The 26584-nt window shown below is 47.0% G+C and overlaps 1 protein-coding gene across 1 annotated transcript; it reads right to left on the bottom strand.

Annotated features, from left to right (window-relative positions):
* Positions 1-4089: 4089 nt before the first annotated feature.
* On the bottom strand, positions 4090-21949 carry LOC102794176 (AP-2 complex subunit alpha-2). The gene is made up of 22 exons (XM_087844414.1): positions 21734-21949; positions 19803-19871; positions 19110-19252; positions 17879-18072; positions 16021-16150; positions 15796-15897; positions 15611-15719; positions 15338-15492; positions 14669-14833; positions 14433-14570; positions 14167-14349; positions 11937-12034; positions 11456-11687; positions 11211-11375; positions 10737-10873; positions 10035-10117; positions 9807-9895; positions 7860-7984; positions 7442-7558; positions 7143-7212; positions 5872-6006; positions 4090-5786 (listed from the first exon to the last, which is right to left on the bottom strand). The coding sequence occupies exons 1-22, from the start codon at positions 21798-21800 to the stop codon at positions 5709-5711; spliced, it is 2784 nt and encodes a 927-aa protein (XP_087700540.1). The 5' UTR covers positions 21801-21949; the 3' UTR covers positions 4090-5708.
* Between the last annotated feature and the right edge of the window lie 4635 nt (positions 21950-26584).

The raw sequence follows: 26584 nt of genomic DNA, 5'->3' as shown, positions 1-26584 counted from the left end.
AAAAATCACGGTTTTAGTAACGCAGTAACGCAGCGTTCCTACGGGAAAGTAACGGTAATCTAATTACTGTTTTTGCAATAGTAATCCCTTACTTTACTCGTTACTTGAAAAAAGTAATCGGATTACGCGTTACTGCCCATCTCTGGTTATAACAATAGAAGCGCATGACTGTAATATAAAGTCCCAGGTTATACGTGTTATAGTTTCAGTACCTGAAACACATGTTTCTAAATCAAACTGAGAACATTGTTACAGTTTGAATGGAGAGAGAACAAATGATGTTGCAAGTATTTGAATTAATGAGTCAACATGTTAACGTTAAAGGCTGCATCATCATCAGCAGCAAACTTTCTTTCACTGGACTCACAGAAATCATTTTGAGCTGCAGGTGTTGGTTCTGCTCTTCTGTCACAGTTAAACACTAAATTCTGGAAATGTGGGAATGAAGAGATTCCTGTTTGTCTGCTTGCTGACTGTATTTGTATGCGGTGATTAGCCACGGGACAAAATAAAAGAATTATTTATACGACAGAAAACACACAAAATCTTTTTAAGTAACAAATACTTTAAAGAGCAGAGTATTATCAGTATTCTGACTCCTGTCCTGGACTCGAGTTACTCAGTACTCACAGGTGCAGATGCTGAAAGGTGCACCTGGAGACGCTGTTGAGTCATTTTAAAGAAACTTCTGGTTATGAATGCAGAAATTTTTTACATAATCAGCAGGTTATTTGATCTTTCAGGAGGTAAATGGACTGATTGTTATATAGCACTGCTCTACTCTCCCAGAGTACTCAGAGCGCTCTATACAACATGTCACATTAAGTGCTTACTGACATTCACACACATCCATACTCTGATGGGTTGGAGAGCAACTTCGGGCTCGTATCTTGGCCAAAGGCCTGCAGGCCAGGCGGGGGTCGAACTCCCTCCTCAGCTACTTCGTATACTCTGTAATACAGACACGTGTGACTACAGTGTAAGGAGGGGAAACATGAAATATAAATCTGTATCAGTGTTTTATTTTACCCAGATAATAAGACTTGGAGCAGCCAGTCAGTGTGAGTAGACACTGATATTGCAAATAGACTGTAAAGCGAGCCGTCACAGCTTTTTATTGATAAGACTTCAAAACGTATCAACTGGATCTCGAGATCGTCATCGCTCAGGACGTCTCCTCTGTCAGGAAACAGAGGGGGGTCTGAGTCACCTGTGGAAGCCTTAGTTATTCAAACTGAAACTTTATTTTTCTCCAACAAAGAGCAACTTCAGTTTCACCAGCGGACGTTTTGCACAGGTGGCATCTTATCGCAGCATCACGCTGGAGCTCCTGAGAGCGACACAAGTGTTTGTAGAAGCCGTCAGCAGGCCGAGGTGCTTGATTTGAAACACCTGAGTGATTTGGACAGGTGAGGGGATGCTTTTGGCAGAGCAGTTTGTTTTACACAAAAATAACAAATGTTACACTGTGAGTTACAAGTTTCCACCAAAGGTTTGGTTGCTCATGGTCATAACCTCATACGGGGGTAGCTCACATTGGCCATGTAGTCCGTCTATAATGAGTAATTGTAGTTATAGCGAGAGACAGGAAGTCTCGATCTGCTTCTCTAATTCTGTCTAAAGCTGCAGCCTGACTCCAGCAGGCTCCACATCAGGCCTGGCGTATTTAAACACATTTACGGCCGGACGTGACCCTCAGCAGCCCTCCGATGAACGTCACTGATGCGGGTTTGCTGCGAACTGCAGCTGTGATTTTCTGGGCTGCAGATCTGAGTCTGATGCTGCTTCTTTGAAAAGCTTAATGAGAGTCAGACTCAGAGTGTGATCCATCTACTGGCTGTTTATGCGATTAGCGAGCCCAGGCCTTTGTGCAGCCCTGTCTGCTCATGCTGTTTCTGTGCAGGCTCGTTTTTTACTGCTTTACCTTGTTACGCACTGATCTTCATTCACATGAATGAAATAATGCACATCAAATACAAATGTAACTTCCAGCATGAATCCGAATGCAAAGCCGACTCTAAAAATATCCCAAAATTACTCTAAAGATGCTAAAGCCCGGTAACGCTGCAGACAGCACCTGAGGGATAAAATAATCAGAGTGTAATTCAAGCGGAAAACTGAACTGTGAAGGCCTGAGACGTGTTTTAGGACTGAGCCTGTATCAGTGCAGAGACCTCACAGTCTGACACGAGTCCATAATCACACTGGCTGTGTGAAGGTTTTGCATTCAGCTGCAAACGTTTGGACCCTGACGTGTCTCGGACTGTTTGTCACTTTCATTTGGAAAGTCTGTCATTACTCCACATAACTAAGACACATGCTCCACCATAGACACTACTGCAGTTTAACTGAGGCTCAAATAGAGACAGAGCATCACACAGAAGGAAGTCTCTCAGTCTGAAAAATGAGCCGATTATTTAGTGTCTTCATTAAATCAACCGACAAACTGGGACCTTTTACTGAAGTCAAAGAAACACTTGAGCAATGGATAATATGCCCACATCACCGATCAATGTTAAAATGTTTAAAACAAACAAAAACCCCACCAGTGACAGGTGGTCTGTATCTAAATGGCAGCTTTCTAACATTTAATCAACGTTGTCAAACTTATAACACTAAAAAGATATTTTTAAAAAATTACAGTTAAGAACTTGATTTCATCTAAACGTATTCAACACCACTATCCAACCTCACACTCCGTCAATCAGTTGGAGGCATGGAGACGGGATATTCTGGAAAACAACGGCTCATTTAAAATGTCACAAACAGTCCAGAGAATCCGAGATATTCCAGACTCATGTTGGAGACTTTCAGGAGAAAAAGGCTTCTTCACTCTGACGGGGTGACTGTAGCTCAGGTGGTAGAGCAGGTCATCTACTGATCGGAAGGTTGGTGGTTCGATTCCTGGCTTCGCCTAGTCTGCATGCCAAATATCCTTGGGCAAGATACTAACCCCAAATTGCTCTCCGATGCATCCGTCGGAGTATGAATGTGTGTGAATGTTAGCTATAAAGCACTTAGAGAGATGTGCTTGTGCGAATGGGTGCGAATGGGTGAATGCACAAGTTGTGTAAAGCGCTTTGAGTGCTCAGATGAGTAGAAAAGCGCTATATAAGAACCAGTCCATTTACCATTTACCATTACTCTGTATGTGTCAACACTGAAGAAACACTGCAAGACGTTAACGTATAGTCAGCGCTGCATCAGGTGACCCCGAATCCTCCTTTAGGTGTAGGCTGCTGGGGGATTCCCATGATGCACTGGGTGTTTCTTCTTCACACACTATGTATTAACAGACCTCTCTGCATTGAATCATATCTGTTATTAATCTCTGCCTCTCTTCCACAGCATGTCTTTATCCTGTCTTCCTTGTCTCACCCCAACCAATCACAGCAGATGGCCCCGCCCCTCCCTGAGCCTGGTTCTGCTGGAGGTTTCTTCCTGTTAAAAGGGAGTTTTTCCTTCCCACTGTCGCCAAAGTGCTGCTCATAGGGGGTCATATGATTGTTGGGTTTTTCTCTGTATGTATTCTTGTATGGTCGACCTTACAGTATGAAGCAGCTTGAGGCGACTGTTGTGATTTGTCTCTGTCATCCAGACTAAATCTAATATTGTTGGTATACCTTATGAAAACTGTGTATAAGTGTTTAACCTAACAGCATTACGTTTAACTCAAAGGAGGAAGGAGGATGGCGAGTCTGTCGTGGAGAAAAATGTATTTGCTGTCAACAGAAGTTACTGTTTGAAGTCCTCAACCAATCACGGCTGGTTTCATATAAATCATTGTGTAAATTCATGTTGTGGTTTAAGAAAAACTAACAAAAATGTTTAAAACATGCTTTATTTTCACATTATTGAGAAACTCTACACATTCACTAGTTTTTAGTGTAGAATTTAAGAAAAACATCTTCATGGTAAGAATAAAAAAATCAGATTCATGTACAAATCTGAGGAAATGCTGTGAAGTTTTAGCTTCATTTCTAAAAACACTTTTGAAGGTCTGAAAACATTTTATTGTTTTTATTTAAAGCGAGATCGAGTTACCAGGAGGCTTCTTCTCCTTTATGAATAAAAACAGCAGATTTCAGGTTATTAGTTTGTAAAATATGTTTATTTGTAAAAACACATTTGGATGTTGAAATGACATCACAGTGACATCAGCAGCCGTTTCTTCTGCTTCGATGGCGTGCGATCCTTCAGCGAGGCACACGTGACCGAGCGCGAGCGTCCGTCAGGAGCGACGACGGATTTTAAAGACGTAAAGTTCAGGAAACGTGACGAGCCTGAGCCGCCAAACAGAGCTTCAACGGGTCGCAAAACTTCGTCTACAGATTAGCTTCAGGACAGAAACTGACGTCCAGCTACGGCGGCGAGAGCTGGAAACCACAGCGTGAGGTCAGACGTTAAAGTTTCCTCGCTCTGAGCTCGTGGCATTGAACAGTAACGTGAAAGAACGCTGAGAGCTTCCTGCTGGGCCGACCAACGCTCAACATCGTTTCGTCGCCTCCTGAAAGCTCAAAGTCACGCGTGTCAAACCTCAAACAGCCGGAGAGCCGGGCTCCACCTCAGCTCAACAAGCTGCTTCCTGCTGCGTACAGGATGTTCCTCCAACATCTCTGATGTGTCCGCAGAGACAAAGCTGAGCCTCAGTAATCAGAGTACCTGGCTCGCTGCGTGCTGCGGGGTCAGCAGCTGATGAAGGCACAGGTGTAAAAGAGGCGGAGTTCACCTTGAAGGCACTACAGGTGAGGCGTCTGACGGTCTCCTTTAAAACCATGGAGACTTTTCATTAACCTGAAGCCGAAACGTGACGGCGCCGTGTGAGGCGTAAACACCGGAAACAGCGTTTTTTTCTGTCACATCGACGTCTGTGAGGCTGAAGGCCGCGCGTGGACGCTCGCTCTGTACTCGTCACGTGTGCCGTCGCAGATCAGGATGAGGACACGTCACACAAACGCAGGAGGTTCAGCAAACAGCGACAGAAATGTGACGAGTGCAGCGGCGCTTTAAGGCAAACGTAGTGTGTGAGGCAGTGATTGAGTCTTTATGTTCTCAGACTCGACCGTCTGGAGGTAAGAACGAGGTCAAAGGCCGCCTTTAACTCATAATGACTTTTGGGCCGCGTCCCCTTCAGACCTGAAGACGTCTCCTTGTTCACCTCTGCACCTGCTGCAGATTCCTCGATCGCTCCCTGGAAGTCCCGCTCCAAACGGGAAGCTTGGATCCGTGGCTGGAGGAGCAGCATTCCCGTTTGGTGTCTGAAATCGAGCCGACCGGTTCAGAGGTGCACAAGAAGAACAGACGCGCTCCTATGACCTCGTGACCTCCGGCACAATAAGAAGGTCCTAGCTAGTGTCTACGAGGACTTTTTGTCTTTGCTGAATCATCGTGTAAAATTTATGTGCAAAAGCAGAACCGCCCCGAGCCAGTCGTGGTTACACCAAAGACAGAAAAGCTGCGCTTCTCCTCCCGAGGTAAACGACCTCTGATCGAGCGGTTCTGGTTTGAAGGCGTGCGATTGGTGGATTGTTCTCTAAAGACTCCGGCGGCAGAGTCGGGACCTGCAGCGAGGCGCTCACAGTGACGATTAAAGCGTGTGATTAGTGAGGCTGTGTGCAAAAATACATTTGGATTCATTCAGATGTGAAGCAAGAAAAATAAAAAAGACTTTACACTGTACAGGAGCTGAGGCGTGAGAGGCGGCGAGGCTAAAACTGCTCTGACAGCAGCTCGCAGAGTCTCTGAGACACCGAGTCCCTGCTGGTCCGGAGCGTGAGGCGGTACATCTGCACAGGAAGCAGTCAGAGTCACACACAGGTGAGGGCTGCACACAGAGAGAGTGTGTGTGTGTGTGTGTGTGTGTGTGTTTACCTGGGCCTGCATGTTGGGCTCCAGTCGGAGCAGGCAGCCCACCTGAGTCGTCTTCGTGTGAACGACTCCCGCTCCGACAAAGTTCGCAGGATTGGGATCGACGCCGTCCAGCAGAGCGACGCCGAAACCTAAAATCTGGAGGAAAACACATTTTCATATTCACACAGCGGGAATAAACATGGCGGCTCTGCACGCCCGCGAGTCTCGCCGTCGCCACGCCGCAGCCTCACTCTGCTGTGCTGACCTCGAGTGACCTCAACTTTGATGTTTGTGCAGCTGATCACGTTTGTCTGATCTCTACAGGCTGAAGAGCGTACGCTGTAATCTGATTACTGCTATTAGGGCTGTTTGATATAACAATATATATCGATGACGATATAAAAACGTCTGTCGTTTGTTTCGTGGTGTCGCAAAATAAACTGTTTACAGCAACATTTGTTCATGTTCTGATGTCACTGTAGTTATTATTAATGTCTTAAAGTTCTCTTTATTATTTAATATAACCACACTACGGACGGACAAGCGCCTGTTTTTATGCGTTGTCGTTAGCAACAGCGACGGTAACACCATCGCGTGTCCGCTTGTTTATGTTCCACATAAACCTTTCACAATAAAGCTCAAGATCCTGTTGAGACTTTTCAAAATAAACTGAATCACGTGAAAGAGCAGATTATTTACGGATGAGAAGTAAAAAAGACGGCAGGTGCTAAAAAATAAACCTTAGACTCAAACGTTAGAACAGGCTTTTCCCCGCAGCACGCCGTGTAATAAATACAAAGAAAACGGCGCCGTTACAACTTATGTCTAAAAATGTATCGTTTCATGCATCGGTTAAAACACTCGACTCCAGCTACATGACGCGCAGCTGGAAACACTTCACGCAAGTCGAGATTCACAGAATTTACAGGAAATGTTACATTTTTGTGATTTATATCGTTATCGGACGATAGATGTTTTATATCAGGATATGAGGTTTTGGTCATATCACACAGCCCTAATCTGATTACTGCTATAATGCAGCTATATTACTGTGTAACTCTGTGACTCACACCTGAACCGAGGGTCAGAGGAGGAATTTATCCTCATCAAAACTCCAGCGTGTAACATCTGACCACTAGGTGTCAGTAGACCTCAGACACCTGAGCACAAACAGCTCGTTATCTCACCTGACGACACGGAGCAGCCTGAGGGGGCGGCTGCTGTGATTCTAGCTGCGGAAATAAAACTGAACAAAAACCTTTTTACAGCCAAAGTGATTTGTGTTTTTTTACCTTGGCCTTGGCGACCTCGGTGTCCATCGGGTGTTTGGCTTTGAAGATTTTCTGGACCTCCTGCTGAGGACTGCGGACAAACAGAAGAAAGCTTCAGGAAACGAGTCCTCGATTACTACGTGACCCGTTTGAACCCCGACCCGTGATCCAATCCTGAAACACACTCAAGCTCTCTCAGATCAGACGTACAACAGAACAAATGTTTGGTGTCAGCGCTCGAATTCAGAGGCTGAAGTGTTTTCAGTCACAGCAGCGATCGATCATCGATCGGCGTATTGATCAGTGAAAGCTGCGCTTACGCTCCGAGCTGCTTCCAGCGCTGGAAGAAGTCCTGTGACATCATCTCTGTGGGCTGGAAGAACTTGTTGAGCATCACGGGGAGCTTCACAGCGATGTTCTGCAGGGCCCCACCATACCTGAACGCGAGCACACACGCACACAAACACACACGTGTGTATTTATATCCTTGTGGGGACATCTCATTGACATAATGCTTTCCCTAGCCCCCACCCTACCCATCAAAAATGAATGCCTGACCCTGACCCTGTGACCCTGACACTAAAACCACATTTTGAGTCTCAAAAATGCTTCAAACTCCTGGGACCCAGATTTTGGTCCCCACGAGGGCCGTTTGTCCCCACAAGTACAGTAAACTACCAATTTTTGGTCCCCATGAAGATGTTAATACCACACACACACACACACACACACACACACCTGAACTGGATGTTGAGCACTGGCGCGTCGCTGAAGTCTGACACACACTCGATGTTCAGGATCTGCTGCATCTGAGCTCCGCCCTCTATCACCGGGTCGACCGTCTTCGAGTGGACGTTCAGCTGTGGACACGACCATTAAGGACTCTACTGAAGGTCACAGAGGTCAACATCATCAGAGACACAAACTCCTCTGAGTGAGCCTTCCTGATGCTCACGGGGTTTTTCCTCAGACTACTGAGTGCACTATGGGGCTGCCACGATTAGTCGACTAGTCACGATTACGTCGACTATCAAAATCGTCGACGACTGATTTAATAGTCGACGCGTCGTTTGAAGCTTTGTAAGATCACAAAAGACGCAGGAATAAGTAGTAGGATTTAAGAGTGTAATAACGGACTGAAACAGAAGATGGCAGCACTGCATGTACAAGGATGCCAGCTGCCGTTAAACCCCGAAGAAGAAGAAGCTGTGTCCCAGAATTCATAGCGCAGCCCAGCTCAGTTTCCAACAATGGCGGCAGCTAGTTAGTTTTAATATTACTCTTATTATTCTTTCTGGGTCACAAAATAAACGTTTAACATATTTTCAGGTGAGAATGTAGCTGTGTAAACCTCAAATATCTGCTCAGTTTATCAAGACACCACATATTTTCAAAAGCGCTCCGACGTTTTCGGAGACGTCTGTTAGCCACTAGCTCGATAGCTAGCCGGGGGCTAGGCTCACTAGAGCCGTGAGAACACCGGACTCCCGGCAAACCGTTTTCAAACCCACCACCGTCTCTACTCAGGTTAAACATGATATATAAGTCACTTAGATAACTTAAAAATGTTATTGTTTGGCTTTTTTCAGTATTTTATTTGTTCCTGAGTAAATCGGTTTGGCTGAGATTAAAGTTATAGTTTTTACACAGCTGAATAAACGTCAAGCAGACAGCTGATTATCAGAAGTGTGAGATGCTCGAGAATTTACTCCGGTGTCCTGTTATGTTTTAGATAGCAAGGAGTTTATTAAACTTCACCGAAACAATCTGCAAATTTCATTAAAATTTAATAAACTATCATCTTGTCTTTATTTTTAGTTAGCACATACCTTAAACACTTAAAGCTGTAAGCTAATGATAGTTATATAAGAGCAGATGCTGCTGGTGCAATAAGCTGTAGTTTTATGTCCAATGGATGATCTGATTAGTCGACTAATCGCAAAAATAATCGGTGACTAGTCGACTATCAAAATAATCGTTTGTGGCAGCCTTAGTGCACTACTGAGTGCACACGTCTGTGATCAAACTCAAACTTTCAGCTGGATTTTATTCTTTTTAAACGCAGGACGTTAACAGTTCAGTCCCCCGACACCAAAGATTTAACTTGCGAGCGTGTGACGTCCAACTCGTCTGCTCTGGTGTTTCAGTCTGCTCCACTCAGAGGTCAGCTGTATGCTTGTGTAATTATTAACCTGCTCCCCGTTACTCTCGGCCGTGATGATGTGAGTGCACAGACACACAGTACAAACAGAGGACTGGTAGCAAACATGCATCAGCTTCCACAGCTGTGATGAAACAGGAAGTTCAGCGGGTATCTCACAGTCCGTTTCACCCAGATATTCTGATGTCACAGCATTTGAAATCTGCTCTGATTGGATTTTCCTGCACTTTGGTAGCAGACGTTTGTTTCAGGGGGGCGCGGTCGTCACAGGACACCACGCCCACAGACACAGAGATGCTAAAGAATCGAATTTCTGTAGAAAACAGAATATAAATATTTAAAGAGGGTCTCGTCGCCTCTGGTCGGCTGTACTCGCCACCGGGGTCATGAAGTTAAAGTTTCCCAGCCCTCTCCAGCGCCGCCTCGAGTGGTTTTGTGAGTCGTGCAGAGCTGAAGCGGGAGCTCCTCGTGCTCTGGTTCGCTGTGCTGACGCAGAATTACGAGGTTTGTCATGAAAGGATATGAGACTTGAGCGCGTCGCTGCTGCTCACGGAGGAGGAGAAGCTGAGGAACTGGGTGGACGTCTTGTTCCCGTAGAACACGTACACGCGACCTGCGAGGGGGAGCGTCAACGTCAGGCAGCAATGATAACAAAGCTTCACAGAACAAACAAAAATAACTCAAACGAGATTTTAGAGTCTGGCAGGAGGAGGTCGTGCTTTTAAACCTCGACTTAACGAGCGGCTGCTCACCGAGGTTCTGCCGGTACTCAGACTTCAGGCCGATCTGTAACAGCTGGTTCTCGTAGATCACGCCGTTGTTCTTACAAACGAACCTGGAAGAAGGAAAACGTGACGACAGTTACACAAAAGAAACGTCTGCGTGAGGCCGAGCACGGCGGTAAAGCTTGGCCACGCCCACAGGTTTAGCGATCTGTTCATTCATCTTGTGCAGATCTCAGAGCGGCCGCTGGAATGACGCGCATCACTAACAACGAGGAACGATGGCGTACAGAGGTCAACACGGCGTTCGGTGATGTCAGAGGCTAACCTCCTGTCAGGTCTCTCTGCAGCAGCGGGGTGCACGGCAGTTTCACGCCGTCTGGTTCACGGTGCGCAAACAGCAGGCGTGACGCAGCTTCACACACACAGCCGAGGTCACGTGCACGCTGCCTGCTTCACACAACACTCACAACACGACACTTATGTCACGTTACACGTGCATCCTCGTGGACGACTCTGTGAGAGCGGCGTGAGCACCTCCATCGACACACATCACTCTGAGGTCACACGGTAAACCCAACAGCTCAGTCTCTACAGGCCTCAGTTAGCATGAGAAAGGTCAAAGTTCATGGCTGTTTGCAAACCTGAACGAGCCGCAGCGTCGCCGAGACCAACGCTGGCCCACAGAGACTCACAGAAACATCAGAGCAGGTCGCTGCAGCTGAACCTCACCTGAGGAAGTTCTCCTCCGATACCTCTGTGGCTGCAGGGGGGGCGGAGCTCTCGGAAAACACGTCGATGAGCAGATTGGCTCCTGATGAGGGCGCGGAGTTTAGATTCAGGACATCCGTAAAAGAGTGGGCGGAGCTCTGGAAGACAGATACCAGCAAACAAAGTGAGAACAGGTGGAGGTGTGAACTACACCCTCCTGCCAGGACTGATCGATTCACAGCTGATCGAGCAGCGCGCTCGTCAGTGCAGCTACTGGTTACCAAGTCAGGCTGACAGCACCATGGTCCTATCAGAGGAGGAGGGGCGGGGCCTGTCAGTAGGGAGAAGGTCATCCAACAGTGAAGAAGAAGATGGACAGAGAGTTTGAAGATGAAGGCAGCCTGCGCACGCAGACTGGAACAGCGACCTGCTGCAGGCTGACGAGGTCGGGGCAGATTTCACAGCAGCCAATCACAGCTCTGCATCTGTGGTTACCTTGTTCGTGGTGTCGCTGTTCTCGCTGTGCTCCGTGCTGCCGTTCACGCTGCGGCGACTGTCGTCCATGTCTGGCAGTTTTCCGGGTCCTTTCTTCTTCTTCAGCTTGGCCAGAATGGAGGACTCCCTCTCCGGGAACGGCGGCATTTCCTCCAGGACGGTGGCCTGTGCAGAGAAACAGGAAGTCAGTTAGCATCAGTGCTAGTTCACGGCAGATGTCGCCACATTGGCGGGTCTTAACGCACCAGGATGTCGGTGCTGGCGATGCAGCTGAGCCTCAGGTACTCGACGGCTCTCTGCTGGAGCTCCACGTCTGCGTTGCGAAGCTGGCTGTCGGAGCGCAGGACGTCCTGGATGGTGGCTTTCACTTCTGGAAACAAGTTGATGAACTTGATGTACGCCGACAGCAGCAGCGCCCGAGTCGGCACAGAGCACAGGTGGAACTTGGAGTGGAGGAGATTGAACTGGACCAGAGGGCTGAGGAAGAGGAGACAGAGTGGCGGTGAAACCTGCGAGCGGTGCCGTCAGCTTCAGCGGCGACGCGTCAGCTGAGAAATGACACGTTTCCTGTCTGCAGCCACATTTTTCCTATTCTGTCACAAAATCGTCCAATGAGAGAAAAGCTCAAAAACATTTATTATTCTTTAGAATAAAAATCTCAAATAACAACGAGACCAGACAAACATCCCCTGGACTGTGACGATCAGCTGTGGGTGTGGTTTGTACCTGGAGCGCGAGTCACCAGCAATCAGGTTACCGAACTCCCCCAGGATGTACCCGCCCACCTTCACCAGGTTCTCGTGGCAGGCGGGGGCTTGCAGCGCCTGCAGGTCAGAGAGGAAGTGACTTCATGAGACGGTAGAAGAACAAACGAACGCCTCGCACGAGCCGGAAACGCGTTGAGGATCACAGCTGCGTTTACGAAGGATTCCTTCATCCAACCGACCAATCAAAGAGCTTTAAGCCCACTCGATTCCTCACTCAGTGTTCAATGATCGAGCCAGTTTGGAGCCTTTAAAGAAACCCAAACGTCCGGACAAAATAAACCTGGTCACATGATCACAGGCTGAAGCCACTCTGAACGTGTCTGCTGGGAAAAGAAGCGCGAGTTAAATCTGCGCCGTATCCTGACACGCTGCTCCCTGCAAATATAACTACACGTCACAGCAGTGCAGCCTGCAGCTACTAGTGATGTGCGATACCACTGATTTCCTTTCCGATCCGATGCCAAGTAATATTCAGGGTGGTATCGACGATACTGATCCGATACTTTGTACAAAAACTTATTTTATTTATTGTATCTCAAATTATAGCATCATAATGATTACAGGACATCAGATTACTTGTTTGTATCACTTAATAATGCAGAGTTCATCATATAGAAATAAAAAACTGAAGTTGTGCTATTTGAACACGTTGCCTGCAGCACTAAAGGACTCTGTGAGAGACGTCTGTCTCGCCCTAGCAGCACCTGTCCTCCTCCTCCTCTTCAGTTCGCCTCAACATACGCACGTCATATTCTGTGATATGATTTACTCTGAGGTGTTTGACAAGGTTAGTGATGTTGCCACAACCATACATGCCAACCCTCCTAATTTTTCCGGGAGAATCCCGAATTTCAGTGCCCCTACCAAAAATCTCCCGGAGCCACCATTCTCCCGAATTTCTCCCGATTTTCCACCCGGACAACAAAATTGAAAAAACATATCGCAGAATTCATAGCGCGGCCCAGCCAATTCCAGTTTCCAACAATGACGGCAGCTGCTTAGTTTTAATATTACTCTTATTTCTCTTTCTGGGTCGCAAAAAAACTTTTAACATATTTTCAGGTGAGAATGTAGCTGTGTGAACTTCAAATACCTGAGCCGATCAACACATCGTCTTCAAACCCCCGCGGTCTTTCACTACTCGTTAAGCATGAGATATAAGTCACTTAGATAACTTAAAATGTTATTGTTTGGCTTTTTCAGTGTTTTATTTGTTCGTGAGTAAATCAGTTTGGCTGAGATTAAAGTTATTAGATTAGATTAAATTAAATTAAACTTTATTAATCCCTTGGCAGGGTTCCTCCGGGGTTTTCACACAGCTGAATAAACGTCAAACAGAAAACTAATTAAAGAAAGTGTGGGACGGTCCAGAGTTTACGTCAGCGCCCGTTTATATTTTAGATAGCAAGGAGCAGACGGCAGTTTCACTCCACCGAGGGAGCTCGTGACGTGCTACCCGGCTTTCTTTAGACCGCGAAGGCCGGGTCCTCAGGTGGAAGCAGCCTCTGAATTTGGACACCCCCGCTGTTTCTAGGCCGGCCAATAATAACGGTGACATTTAACATAGTTTATCCGATAAATAAACCCTGTAAAATGTATTTATCACCCTCCCCCCCCAACAGCCCTTTTGAATGTCTCCCTAATTCTGAGGTCTCAAGGTTGGCAAGTATGGCCACAACACCTCACTTTTTTGCCACATGTATCGCAAACCACGTCTCAGCTGTTTGTGGAGGTAAAATACGTTCGCACATGACTCCAACTACGCTCAGCCATTGTTGTGAGTGCGCACGCCAGGGGGCTGCGAGACATTTATACAGCCGTGTTTCGCACATAACTATGAAAGGCGGAAGAGGAAGTAGTTCCTTTGAATGTAGACGATCTGAACGTTACAGATTCTTTCCACTGTGTTCCTGTTAATGATAAACTACAAATTTACCCTAAATTACTAAAATATCGATATTTTAATGTGAGAATCGATTCTAGAACATAAATGATTGGTATCAGAGGAATCAATATTTCAGGATCGATCCGCACATCACTAGCAGCTACTGTGATTGGCCGGGTCGGTGCCGTCGGGTCCCCGTGCGACCACATGCCAAATACACCGCGCGTGAGCATGAAGCTGGCAGCGGCGCCGTCTTAAAACAGCGGTGAGCTCTGTAGCGTTCGGGGACAGCAGCGAGGCTCACCTCAAACACGGTCTTGGCGGCGTAACCTTGGACGTCGTCTCGGTTTATGACGATCTGGATGACGCGGTACCAGACCTCCTCGCTGACGTAGTCCCCAGCGATGCGGATCAGGTTCAGGATGGTGTCCACGTACCAGGTGTAGTCCACAGCGTACTTCTCCGCCAGGATCGCCACTTTGAGCACCTGAGGAAGAGAAGCCAGAGGCTGAAGACGAGCGCTCACGCCGCTTAAAGCGAACGGCGAAACGTGCTGACATCACGACCCACTATCTCCTCTCTGATGGAGTAGTCGGCGGTCTCCAGGTAGCTCAGCATCTCTGCCACGATCTGCTTGGCGTTGCTGCGGTCGCACATGGCGTAGAGCAGATCCACGGCGCGCTGGCGAACGCTCACATCTCTCTCCGTCTGCACGGGACACACCAGGAAGCAAGTGTGAATTTCAAAGTAAAGGTCAGACTTTGAGTTTTGTCTGGACGGACTGCGTCCAGCTGAGGGAGACTCACCTTCAGAGCGTTGATCACAGTCTCCATGTGCGTCTTCACGGCCTCGTGGGAAAACTCGGAGCTGGCCAGCGTGCACATGCTCTCCAACGCCAGGTAGCGGAGGTTGGTTTCTCTGTGCTGGAGGAACTGGCCCAGCTGGTTACAGGCTCGCACCAACAGGGTGGGCTCGCTGGGAGACAACGGGGGACAAGCGTGAGGCTCAGATACCTGAACACGCTGAGCGTGGCGTCCGAGGACGACCGGAGCTACGCGTGTCAGGAATGTGGGCCGGCCCAGGAACCCCTCTACACTGCAGCACATCTGTACAACATCTGCTCGCTCAGCCCTCTGACATCATCTCATATTTGTGCTGTTTGTTTATGTTTAATCTGATTTGATCACGTTGAGCTTTTTGCACATTTTTACTTTGAACATTTAAATTTGAACTAACTTTTAACATTTAACTTAAATTAGTACTTTTAATTTATTACTTTGACTTTGTATTTGAGTTACATTTGTACTTACTGAGCTCTTTGTTCTGGTTTCCATGGCAATGCCTTATTTACATTTTACACACAAACCTGATTCCTGTTTCATCTCCATCACAGGTGATAGGTCACTGTCACCCAATGACAGCTGTGCTAGGTACTGGCCCCGCCCACATGCCAAGCAAACTGCCTCATGTATGACCTGCCTGTCATGGTGGATGATGAGGGCGATGGCTTCAAACAGAACGGCGTTCTTGGCGTTGGAGTGTTGGACCTTCTTGGACTTCGGAGGTTCCTGGGCTTTATTGAGGATGGTCTCCAAACACTCGGTGAGACGACTTCTCAGCGCGGCGTCCTCTGCAAAGAAAACCAGACGCTTCAAGCCCCGTCGCCACGGTTACGCCTCTCAAACCTTTACTTACTCGTGGTGGACTAACGCGTGCGCAGCAAACAGGAGCGGGCGTGTGTGGCGTACCTGGAGGAGGGTAGCACTGCAGCAGGCGCAGCAGTTTGACGGACAGCCACGGGGCCGCCACAAAGTAGTACGTGTAGTCCTGCAGGTCGATGGACGCCGACGTCACGATCTAAACAAACAGGAAGGAGATTAACGTCCCCGCCGGTTTATGATTGAGCCGAGCGACGCGTCACGCGGACACCCACCCTGCTGAGCCGGGCCACCGCCAGCGACACGGAGGTCTTAAAGTCATCCGGGTTCTTCTGGGCCAGAGTGGTGATGAGGCTGGTGGCTGCCGTCACCACGCCCTGAAATAAAGAAAGGCAGCGTCAGCGTTTCAGGGCGGGGTTTAAACTACGGCATCACATCGATCAGCTCGTTCTCACGATAAATAGAAGTATTTAGCTCGCCACGAGGAGGCGGAGTCTCACCAGGTGCTGATCGTTCAGCAGATGGACGACGCGCGCGGTCCATTCGCCCATGGGCACGAGGTCGGGCGACGTCCTGTTGAGCCGTAACAGACACAGAGCTGCGCTCTGCTTCACGCTGTCCATCGTGTCCCTGAGAGAAGCAACGGCGACACGAGTTCACCAAACAGGAAGAAGACCAGCAGCCGAGGACACGCCCACATTACCCATTGGTAATCAGACTACATCAGATTACACAGGCTTAAACCTACAGTCTGCTCACACTGTTCACAGCAGCTCTTCTGTGTTATTTCAGTAACGCTGATGCATCACGATCGCCGTTTTCTTATCGTTCACTCGTGAGCTCGTTCCCAGTAAACATCAGAGTCGGGCCCAGAAGGACGAGGTTCTTTGATTTTTAACTGATTTCTGTTGCATCACACTGGCCCCACTTCCCTGTCAGTGTATCCCTCCTCCAATAACTAGTTCCCTGATTAAGTGTCGCCTGTGGGCTGAGGCCCAAACAGAACATCAACATGTGTTTCAGTCTGAACATGAATCCTCATCTATCTATCTCTATCTATCTCTCTATCTCTCTATATCTATCTATCTCTCTATATCTATCTATCTATCTCTATCTCTCTATCTATCGCTATATCTATATATCTATCTACATCTATCTCTATCTATCTCTCTATCTATCTATCTCTCATCTATCGCTATATCTATCTATATCTATATCTCTCTATATCTATCTCTATCTATCTCTCTATATCTATCTCTATCTATCTCTCTATATCTATCTATATATCTCTCTATCTATATATCTATCTATATATCTCTCTATATCTATCTCTATCTATCTCTCTCTCTATCTATCTCTATCTATCTCTATCTATCTCTATCTATCTCTCTATATCTATCTCTATCTCTCTATCTATCTCTATCTCTCTATCTATCTCTATCTCTCTATCTATCTCTATCTCTCTATCTATCTCTATCTCTATCTCTCTATCTATCTCTATCTCTCTATCTATCTCTATCTCTCTATCTATCGCTATATCTATCTCTCTATCTATCTATATCTATCTCTATCTATCTATCTCTCTATATCTATCTATCTCTCTATCTCTATCTATCTATCTATCTATCTATCTATCTCTCTATCTATCGCTATATCTATCTCTCTATATCTATCTCTATCTATCTCTCTATATCTATTTATCTATCTATCTATCTCTATCTCTCTATCTATCGCTATATCTATATATCTATCTATATCTCTCTATATCTATCTCTATCTATCTATCTCTCTATCTATCTATATCTATCTCTATCTCTCTCTCTATATCTATCTATCTATCTATCTATCTCTCTCTCTCTATCTATCGCTATATCTATCTATCTATCTATATTTATATATCTCGCTTTTAAGGGTTGTTTCTGGAAACGTTTACCAAAGAGCCGACGGCCCGTAACAGCCGCTCGTTTTACTGGACGGAGGTGGAGTGCTGACTCCAGCTGTGAGTGAGGAGCTGTCTGTAACGACTGGAAGGATGGAGATGTGTGTGGTTATTCATCTGCCTGCTCGTCTGTTTCATGGCCTCTTACACTGCCTGCAGTCCGTGGATCGTCACAGTGTGATGAGCTCGGCTTTATTAAAGTGTAATGAGTGACGCTGCTGCGCTGCAGGCCACAGCAATCTCAGATAACGTCAGGTTGGATTTGGTGCCTTACAAACCGCTGCTGCAACAATCTACATAATTGACGTATTTCTCGTGACCGGCGGCGCCCACAGCTGACCCTGAACAGATTCATGACCAACACAAACAAACTGATATTAAAGGAGCCGCTCGAGGCTAAAACGTGTTTGAGAACAAACCCGGCCACTAAGACTCTGGGAATCTCCGAGGCGAACGCCTCCGCCATCTCTCTGCTGCCCACGTTGGCGATGCAGTGCAGAGCCAGGTTCATGAAGGTGGGGTTGCGGCTGGCGAGGTCGTTCTTGATGGCGTTGTTGATGAGGCGGATCAGGTCGCTGTTGGAGTTGACCAGCACTGAGATGAAGAGGTAACCCTGAAAGGAGGAGACACGGCAAAGGTCACGTGACGGGATATTCTTCCTCTCTCCGACTCTGGAAATCCACAAACACACACACAGCAGAGCCGGCGCGTCGCCACCACCCACACGGAGCAGCTGGAGGCGTGGCCTGTTACCAAAACATCAGCTGATTCCAGCTGCCCTGACGATCATCATCATTTATCAAACTCATGCTAGTCTCGTGCTTAAAGTATTTTTACTGGATTACTCGTGTAACTGAACAGTCGTTGAGGCTTTGGAGGACTCCACGCCGTGCTGATCAGCCTCCACGCGCTCACTCGTTTCCTTTAAGGAAACAAAAACTGATCAATGAAATAAAACTGATCAGAAGCTGATTAACGACAGCTGCCCCACGTCAGGGTCACAGAGATAAAAATTTACATTCTTGTAGTTTCTTCTATCACACACACTTTAAGTGGAGTCTGGTGAGTTTAGAGCCTATGGCGCCTGCAGCTCCGCCTGCAGCGACTCAGCAGGAACGATGCCCGCCAACAGCTCTGAAGCTCAGCACAGACCCTCAGAGACGCTCGGAGAGCTCAAGTCAAAGGCAGCTAGCTCTGTCTGACCCAGAGTTACGACCACAGCGAGCGTGGGCTTTGAGAGACGGGACAGGGTGCGCTGCACTCGAGAAAACTAAACGAGAAATTAAAGCAGAGCAATAATCATTTATCTTCTCTCATTATCGCCGGAAGCCTAAAAGTCACAGCTGGAAATAAAATCTAGTCTCTCGGAGCTGAAATGATTTGAGCCGATTCACTTCGCTCTCATCCAGAACACTGTTGGTAAAGTTGTTATTACACAGTTATTACTGCCTGCTTCATTAGAGGTTAAAACAAACACCAGGACGCCGCGAAAGGGAAACGAGCGTCACTGCAAGAAAAACATTTGGAACAAACATAAAATGTGTTTATCAACCCAGAAGCAGAGACCACAGAGCGGCGTGAGGGGGCGGTCCTGACGCTCTCGCACGTGATAACCCTGAAACATGGCGGCCGAGCGGCTCCGACACTCACGATCTGCTTCTCCGTGTACTTGTTGGAGCTCAGGAGGTTGACGGCCTCCATGTGCCCGAAGTCGATGTCGTGGCCCAGAAGGAAGATGAAGAGCAGCTTGCAGACATACTTCTTTTTACTGTAGCCGTCCAACGCCTTGTCTCCTGCACGCACACACACACACACACACACTTTAATGTCTGTGTGATAAACAGCAGCATTTTATTCCAAACAGCTGAGGCTCGGAGGGAAAAGCAGGTGGACTTCTAGTCAAATAATGCAAAGCCAGTGAGAGTGGGAGGTTCAGCATCTGCAGCAGTGCAACATCAAACACACATAATCTTTATTTTTGCAGGACTGGGCTTTAATTCAATGTTTGGAAACATCATCATCCAATAAAACTGAAGAAAGATTGTTTTACGCCAGCCTCAGTACTTCATGGATGAATGCACAGTTGCAGAGACATGTGGACACAGTGGAAAGGCCGGGTGGAGAGGGTGGAGAGGGCGGAGAGGAGGCGCTATGTGGACACTCGCTGCCTGCATATCGCCTCCTCTCTGCAGACTAATTATAGGCAGCGAGCAACAGGTGGCAACAGGAGAAACAGCAGCAACCAGAGAGTCAGTGAGGTTTCACAGGGCAACACAAAGCAGTCGGGACAGGAAGCAGGAAGCACGTCAGGTGACTCGGCGAGCTCGTTTCTCCATCACCTACCTTTAAATTTGGAGCGGATGTTTGCCAGCTCCTTGTTTATCCTCTTTATCTCGGCCTCTTTACTTTTACCTGCAGACAGATCAGCGTTACTCAGCATGCACAGAGCTGCGATCACTCATGAATACAACATCCTGCCTTTTTTAAAGGACCCGCCCACGCTGAGGAACGTGGCGTCCGGGTTTAATCGCACACTACAACATAAGAGCTTCCTGATAAAGCAGTGACATATCTTTACTTTATTATCTCCAGAAGCAGGAACCTCAGGCCGCCTGTTTTTGCAGCGTAGACCTGATGACGCTGCAGGATCGCACAGAGCTAATCCTCCCTGCTTTCTGCTCCTTTCTCGCTCTGTTGTCACCAAAACCTCCAAATCGAACACGCTTTGTTCAGTAAGCCCCGAAACCAGCGGCTGAGACCATAAACCATCATTACAGTGTTTACTGAGCTCAGATCAGCTGAGCTGGAGCCTCTTTTTCTCACAGACTTCCATCCAATCAGACTTCTCTCTGCAACCACAGGAGTCGCCCCCTGCTGGATGGTTTAAGACACTTCTGTGTCAGATTTACATTCAGCTAAATCCATCTTTATGTGCCGTCTCTGATTGTGACAGTAGGAACATTTTTCACGTGCTTTGTTGTGAAGAACGTGATTTATAACCTGATGAGCGTTCGCCAACATCTCACACTGACCGGATAATAAGAGGTGAAGGGAGCAGAGTGGATGTGGGAGCGCTCACACAGAGGGCCTGAATCAGCTGCACTATCAAACACAGAAGGCTTATTTTGAACTGTGAATCACAGTAAGCTGCTGTGGTGGATTCAGAATAAGTCACCCTGAAACGCCAGCATGAACAAAACCAGCAGAGCAGCCGGACGCTGCAGAATAAAATCAGGACGGTTTGTGTCGGGGCAGCAACAGGAAGCTCTGAGTCTGCGTTCCTGTTTTCTCACCCAGAACACTAACGTGCACCGTCACCTACAACAGCGGTTTATTTATACAGCACCACCTCACAACAACAGCCATGTCTGGGTTTATACTGTAAACGGATTTCATACTGTAAGGACCCAACAACAATACAAACACAATATAAAAGACACTTCCTATCAAAATCTCACAGGGGCCCAGAGGAAAAGGCTGTAAGGCAACATACGGACCACGTGGGTGAAAGTCACCTGACTTTAGTGTTTCAGGGTCAAGGTCAGTGGTCAGAGTTGTCACAGAGACGGCAGCAGACTCACGTCACAGAGTGTAAGGATGCTGAAAGAGGCCAAAAACCACTGGACTGGTCATCATGCAGGTACCGCAGAGCCGTCCCGTCACACAGCAGCTGGTTCCGTTACTGTAGCTGTAACTCACCTGCCTCCGTCTCACCTTTCCCGTGTACCTGCCCACTAACACGGACACACTCTCATTTCAAACTTTTATTCAACCCGCTGCTGGTTTTCTCCAAACCCCCTGGAGAGCAGCACCGCCTCCTCTCGCTCTTTCGCGAGTACTCAGATTACCGTTTTGCGTTACTTTTTGCGATTAACGTTAATTCCAGCTAACGCCAACTGAGGCGGTGGACCGGAGATTTTACACACCGACTTTTACGACCTGCTAAGGCGGCACTGAGCCGCTCATGTCGGCCTGATAAAGCAGCTCACGCAGTTAAAAGTGACGGTTTGTTTATCTCCCCACGGCGGCCCACGCCCTTTGACACGGTGACGTTAGCAGCTCCGAGCTAGCAGCTAGCGATGATTAGCCGGGGAGGCTTGAGCGCTGGGCGGGAGTTTATCCCACTTTAACGGGGTAAATGTGTCCAGAACGAGGGCGGCAGGGGCGGGAAACTGACCCCGGGCTCGAAGTCCCCCACCCGGGCGTGTTCCCTGAGGTCCCCGCGGTACAGAGGCTAGCCGTGCCTAGCTGCGGGGTGAAGGAGACAAACTCACAGTTCCTGATGTCGGAGATGAACACGGCCAGTCCGCGCATCCCGTCCCCTTTAGACACCGCCGGCATCCTCTCCGCTGCTGGGGGGCTTCAGCTGACCCGGACAACCCGCTGCTCGAACTCTGAACTCTGTCTGTGGAACCGCGAACCGCCGCTGCGAGCACCAGGAGCCCCGACATATGACCGAGAACCAGACGGGCCGCGTCCCCTTCAGCGCGGAAACGCCCTGTTCCAGCCTCCTAAGGCGGGCCGCGTCCCAAACATGTTCGCTTTACCCACTCCACTGAGTGAATGCACCCGGCCCAGAACATCTGAAGCATGAGCACCGAGGACGGGAGAGCTCCCAAATGTTTGGGAGACTGCTGTCTTCACACTCAGAATCTTTTTTATTAAAACTTTTATTCATTTTTTCAGTTTACACATTTGATATGTTGCATTCTGTTTTTATGTACTTTTATAAACGCCCCAACTTTTTGTAATTGACGTTATGACATCAAGACAAACAGCTGGGTTATAAGTAATATTCATCTTTTGATGAATTTCTGAGGGCCCTGTGACAGACTGGTGACCCATCCTGGATGTACCATCCCGCCCTGTGGTAGCTGAGATAGGCTCCAGCGCCCACACAACCCTGAATCGGATAAGTGGAAGTGAAATGATGGATGAATTTCTGAAATTTGATAAGCATATCGATGAATTAACATCTGTGGTTGGATAATTAAGTCCTATGTTGTACTGATAAAAAGGGTTTTTATAACTGGATTTAATCTTTCACCTTCATTCATAAATAAACAAATATGTAAGACTGCTTTCCTCCATTTGTGCAACATCTGTAAAGTTAGAAATATCCTGTCTCAGAGTGACGCTGACAAACTAGTTCATGCATTTATTACTTCCAGGCTGGACGACTGTAATTCATTATTATCAGGAAGTCCAAAAAACTCCCTGAAAAGCCTTCAGCTAATCCAAAATGCTGCAGCAAGAGTCCTGACAGGGACTAGAAAGAGAGCAGATTTCTCCTGTTTTGGCTTCCTGTTAAATCCAGAATTCAAAATCCTGCTCCTCACATACAAGGTCTTAAATAATCAGGCCCCATCTTATCTTAATGACCTTGTAGTACCGTATCACCCTATTAGAGCACTTCGCTCTCGCTCTGCAGGTCTACTTGTTGTTCCTAGAGTATTTAAAAGTAGAATGGGAGGCAGAGCCTTCAGTTTTCAGGCCCCTCTTCTGTGGAACCAGCTTCCAGTTTGGATTCAGGAGACAGACACTATCTCTACTTTCAAGATTAGGCCTCAAACTTTCCTTTTTGCTAAAGCATATAGTTAGGGCTGGACCAGGTGACCCTGAATCCTCCCTTAGTTATGCTGCAATAGACGTAGGCTGCCGGGGGATTCACTAGGAGTTCACTCACTATGTGTTAACAGACCTCTCTGTCATATCATATCTGTTATTAATCTCTGTCTCTCTTCCACAGCATGTCTTTATCCTGTCTTCCTTCTCTCACCCCAACCAATCACAGCAGATGGCCCCGCCCCTCCCTGAGCCTGGTTCTGCTGGAGGTTTCTTCCTGTTAAAAGGGAGTTTTTCCTTCCCACTGTCGCCAAAGTGCTTTCATGGGCTCATATGATTGTTGGGGGTTTTCAGTATAAAGCACCTTGAGGAGACTGCTGCTGTGATTTGGTGCTGTATGGATAAAAAAATTTTTTTGCATCATCAGTCATTGTGTGAAATTGCAAATGACTGAGACTGTGTTTTGGTCTTGTGGCAAATTGAGACAATCTGATCTGTGTGGTGTTCCCTAAAACGATTGTAAGTTTCTAGGGGGTCTATTATTAGGTTTCCTGAGGAATTATCCTAATTGCTGTCTCAGACTGTGATGTCTGAGTTCTCCGTGCCCATTCCAAGCCTTTTCTCCTTGATTGTAATAAGATGTTTTGAGCCAGAGCTTTTTCTCTGCTTTGTCTGTTGATTTGAGTAGTTGTAGTCTTTATTTTTAATAAGCTCAAGTTCCAAGAGTTTAATCTGTTTTCCTGAAATTTCCATTTCATTTTTCCTCTTTAAATGTTGGAGCTTGTAAAGCTGATTCATTCTCCTCTCAGCTTATGTTGGTACTAGTTTGGCCAGTATTTGATCCAAAATAGATCCTGTTCTGGTTTTAACGTATGTAATAAATTCAGCGTTTTTTTCCGTCTATATAAATGGTCTGATTCTTATATAGCGCTTTCATGGTTCATGCCACACCTCGACTAGCCAGTTTGCTCCATTGCTTTGGCTCCAGACGTTCTTCGGGTTCTTCTATCTGCAGGCGGTGGCAGTGGCGTGTCCAGCGGGGTGGCCTGGGGGGGCACAGGCCACCCCCCCAACCATACTGGTCACCCCAGGTGCCACCCCGAAGTTAAAACAATAAAATTTAATGAAATATGAAATGTACGATTATGGTTTCACAGTGAAGCTCAGATATCCGAGGGTATGTGAATGCTGCACCGGCTTCTGCACTATGAGCATCATGTTAGCAAAGGTAGGAGAGCCAAGCACGAAAGACGGCACCGCAGAAAACAGTTTTTTGGGGAAAGATTAACAAGTTAACATAGCTGGACTAGCCATCGGACATTTGCACGGTGGGATGATGACTTTTTTTTTTTGTAACGGCATGAACAATGAGAGGTGGTGGATTGGCCAGATGCTGGCCTATTTGTAAAAATAACTCAGTCGAGGCAGCCGCTGGTCTGGTGCACTACATGTCAGTAAAAATACTATGCAAATATTGATGTCCTTGACTGCTGAATAAACACTGACTGATTGTATCTCTTGTACTTTATCAACGCAGTATCTAAAAACTTTGCACCGTAGTGGTTAAAATCTTATTCTAATAAGAGTTAAAAGCGCATTCGGTTATTAGGTTTATAGGGTTATTGAATTATGGTTAACGGTTGGTAGAATTGTTTTTAACATTATCTGCCAATTACATCTGCCACCCTTCTCCAAATCTGTGCCCCTACCTGGCCCCCCCAACAAAAATTTTCTAGACACGCCACTGGGCGGTGGCGCTCTACTTTCTGCTCGATCTCTGTCAAACTGGTGTGTTGTGACACAGTTGGTCATCTCACCCATTTTACCAACGCTGTCAATGCTGGACTTAAACTGCGAGCCAAGCGTCCTCACCTCTCTTAACGCTACCTTCGGTTCCACCATCCTGTTAGTAGCACCTTCATGTTGTTGTTCCTCTGAAGGAACTTTGGGTTTGCGAGCTTTGACATAGCTCGGCTTACTTTGGTGTGGAAGTTTTGAAAACCTGAAGTTTTGGAGCTCTTTAGAGCCGCAGTCCCGACCCCCAGGCCATGGACCGGTACCAGTCTGTGAGTCGTTTGGTACCGGGCCACGAAAGTTGAACTTGGTTGGCTATGGTTTTTAAGGTTGTTATCGTTTTTATCATTAACTTGGTTCCCTGGGTCTTTTCACGTGTGTTATGAATAAATCTTCTTTTTTTTTGGTACCGGTACTGGTTTTATTTTGTTGTATTTATCCGTGACACCTTAAAGGCCGGTCCGTGAAAATACTGTCGGATATAAACCGGTCCGTAACGCAAAAAAGGTTGGAGACCGCTGGTTTAGACAGTTTCAGTGGGATCCAAATAATTATCAGCTAAACTGTCCTGTTTTTGTTTTTTTTAATTTATCCCGTCCGATAACAGGTGAGAACAATAAATGTATAATTTTCTGTTGTAACGACACTCATCTTTCAACTTTTCACTAAAGTCAAACGTCACTTCCACGTCTAGTTGGTTGTAATGGAGGCGGAGTCAGCTGGGTCCACTCTCCCTGCCCAGCGCGTGCTAGATCCTGTCGGGGATAGCCACCGTGGTACGACACCCCCGCATGTAGAGAAACTTTTAACATGAAATTTTGAGTCTCAAAGAAAGAAAAAATGTTGTTTCCATGTAACTGTCATGCTGCGTTAAACAAATGTGACACGTTTTATCACGATGACAAAAATATAAAATAAATTAATTTGCAGATGGTACTCGAATTATAACTCCCAAAGTAATTTTGTTCAGTATGTGCGTGACTTTGATTTCAACCTACTCTGCCTTAAACTGAACCCGCAGCTTGTATCACTTCATCGGGTCTTTCAGCATCATCGTCGGCTCCAAATTGTCCATAATGTAGACGTGCAGCGCTGCACCTTCAATCACTTTAATGCGAACATTTGTGGAAACACAAAGAGGCTCATCAGTTTGTTTTATTTGAAAAAGATGAAGAAAGATTTTCTCTCCTCTGTGTGTTTCAGGGTTCAACATGAAACCTCTTTATTCAAAGTGACCTGACTGTGTGAAAAGTCTGCAGGCAGCCAGAACTCACGGCACACCTGTTCTCAGCTTAAAGTTTTCACGCTGCGCTTTAACTCATCAGTGATTGCTTTCTTGAGAGGAATGTCTTCCATCACATGATCAATGAGACTCTCTACAGTTCCCCATTTCAGATGAACTAAAATAGCCATGACTGATTTAAGGAGCTCGTCCAGCTGAGCAGGAGGCATCTCCCGCAGGATCTGAGGCAGAGGCTTGAAATCATCACTGGTCTTCCAGCTGTGCCTCCGATGGCTGCACCTGGAAGACAAGAGGGTGGATGGAGAGTCACATATGTTGCTTTAGCTGTTTCTCTTCATTCATCACCATGGAAATGGCCGCTGTGGTGAAATATTTCTGCCTGTCTGGAAGAGGAGACTGAGAGTAAATTATATCTGATGGGACTGAGGTTCAAGTTCATCGCATGACTGTTAAAATGCTTCGGCCCCCTCAACTCCACAAAGCTTCAAAGAATTTTCACTTCATTGCAACTTCTGTGTTGGTT

This window comes from Neolamprologus brichardi, chromosome 1, assembly GCF_056152115.1.
Source record: "Neolamprologus brichardi isolate AB-2024 chromosome 1, ASM5615211v1, whole genome shotgun sequence".
In the NCBI taxonomy this organism is placed as follows: domain Eukaryota; kingdom Metazoa; phylum Chordata; class Actinopteri; order Cichliformes; family Cichlidae; genus Neolamprologus; species Neolamprologus brichardi.
The sequence above is the reverse complement of the archived record's forward strand: the minus strand, read 5'-3'. Positions and strand labels throughout refer to the sequence as shown.

Excerpts from the sequence above, each read along its gene's own strand:
- LOC102794176 (XM_087844414.1), bottom strand. The coding sequence starts at position 21,800 with ATGCCGGCGGTGTCTAAAGGGGACGGGATGCGCGGACTGGCCGTGTTC. Across the intron at positions 19,253-19,802 it reads CATCCGCTCCAAATTTAAAG|GAGACAAGGCGTTGGACGGC; the intron begins GTAGGTGATGGA and ends GTGTGCGTGCAG. Across the intron at positions 9,896-10,034 it reads TGAGTACCGGCAGAACCTCG|GTCGCGTGTACGTGTTCTAC; the intron begins GTGAGCAGCCGC and ends TCCCCCTCGCAG.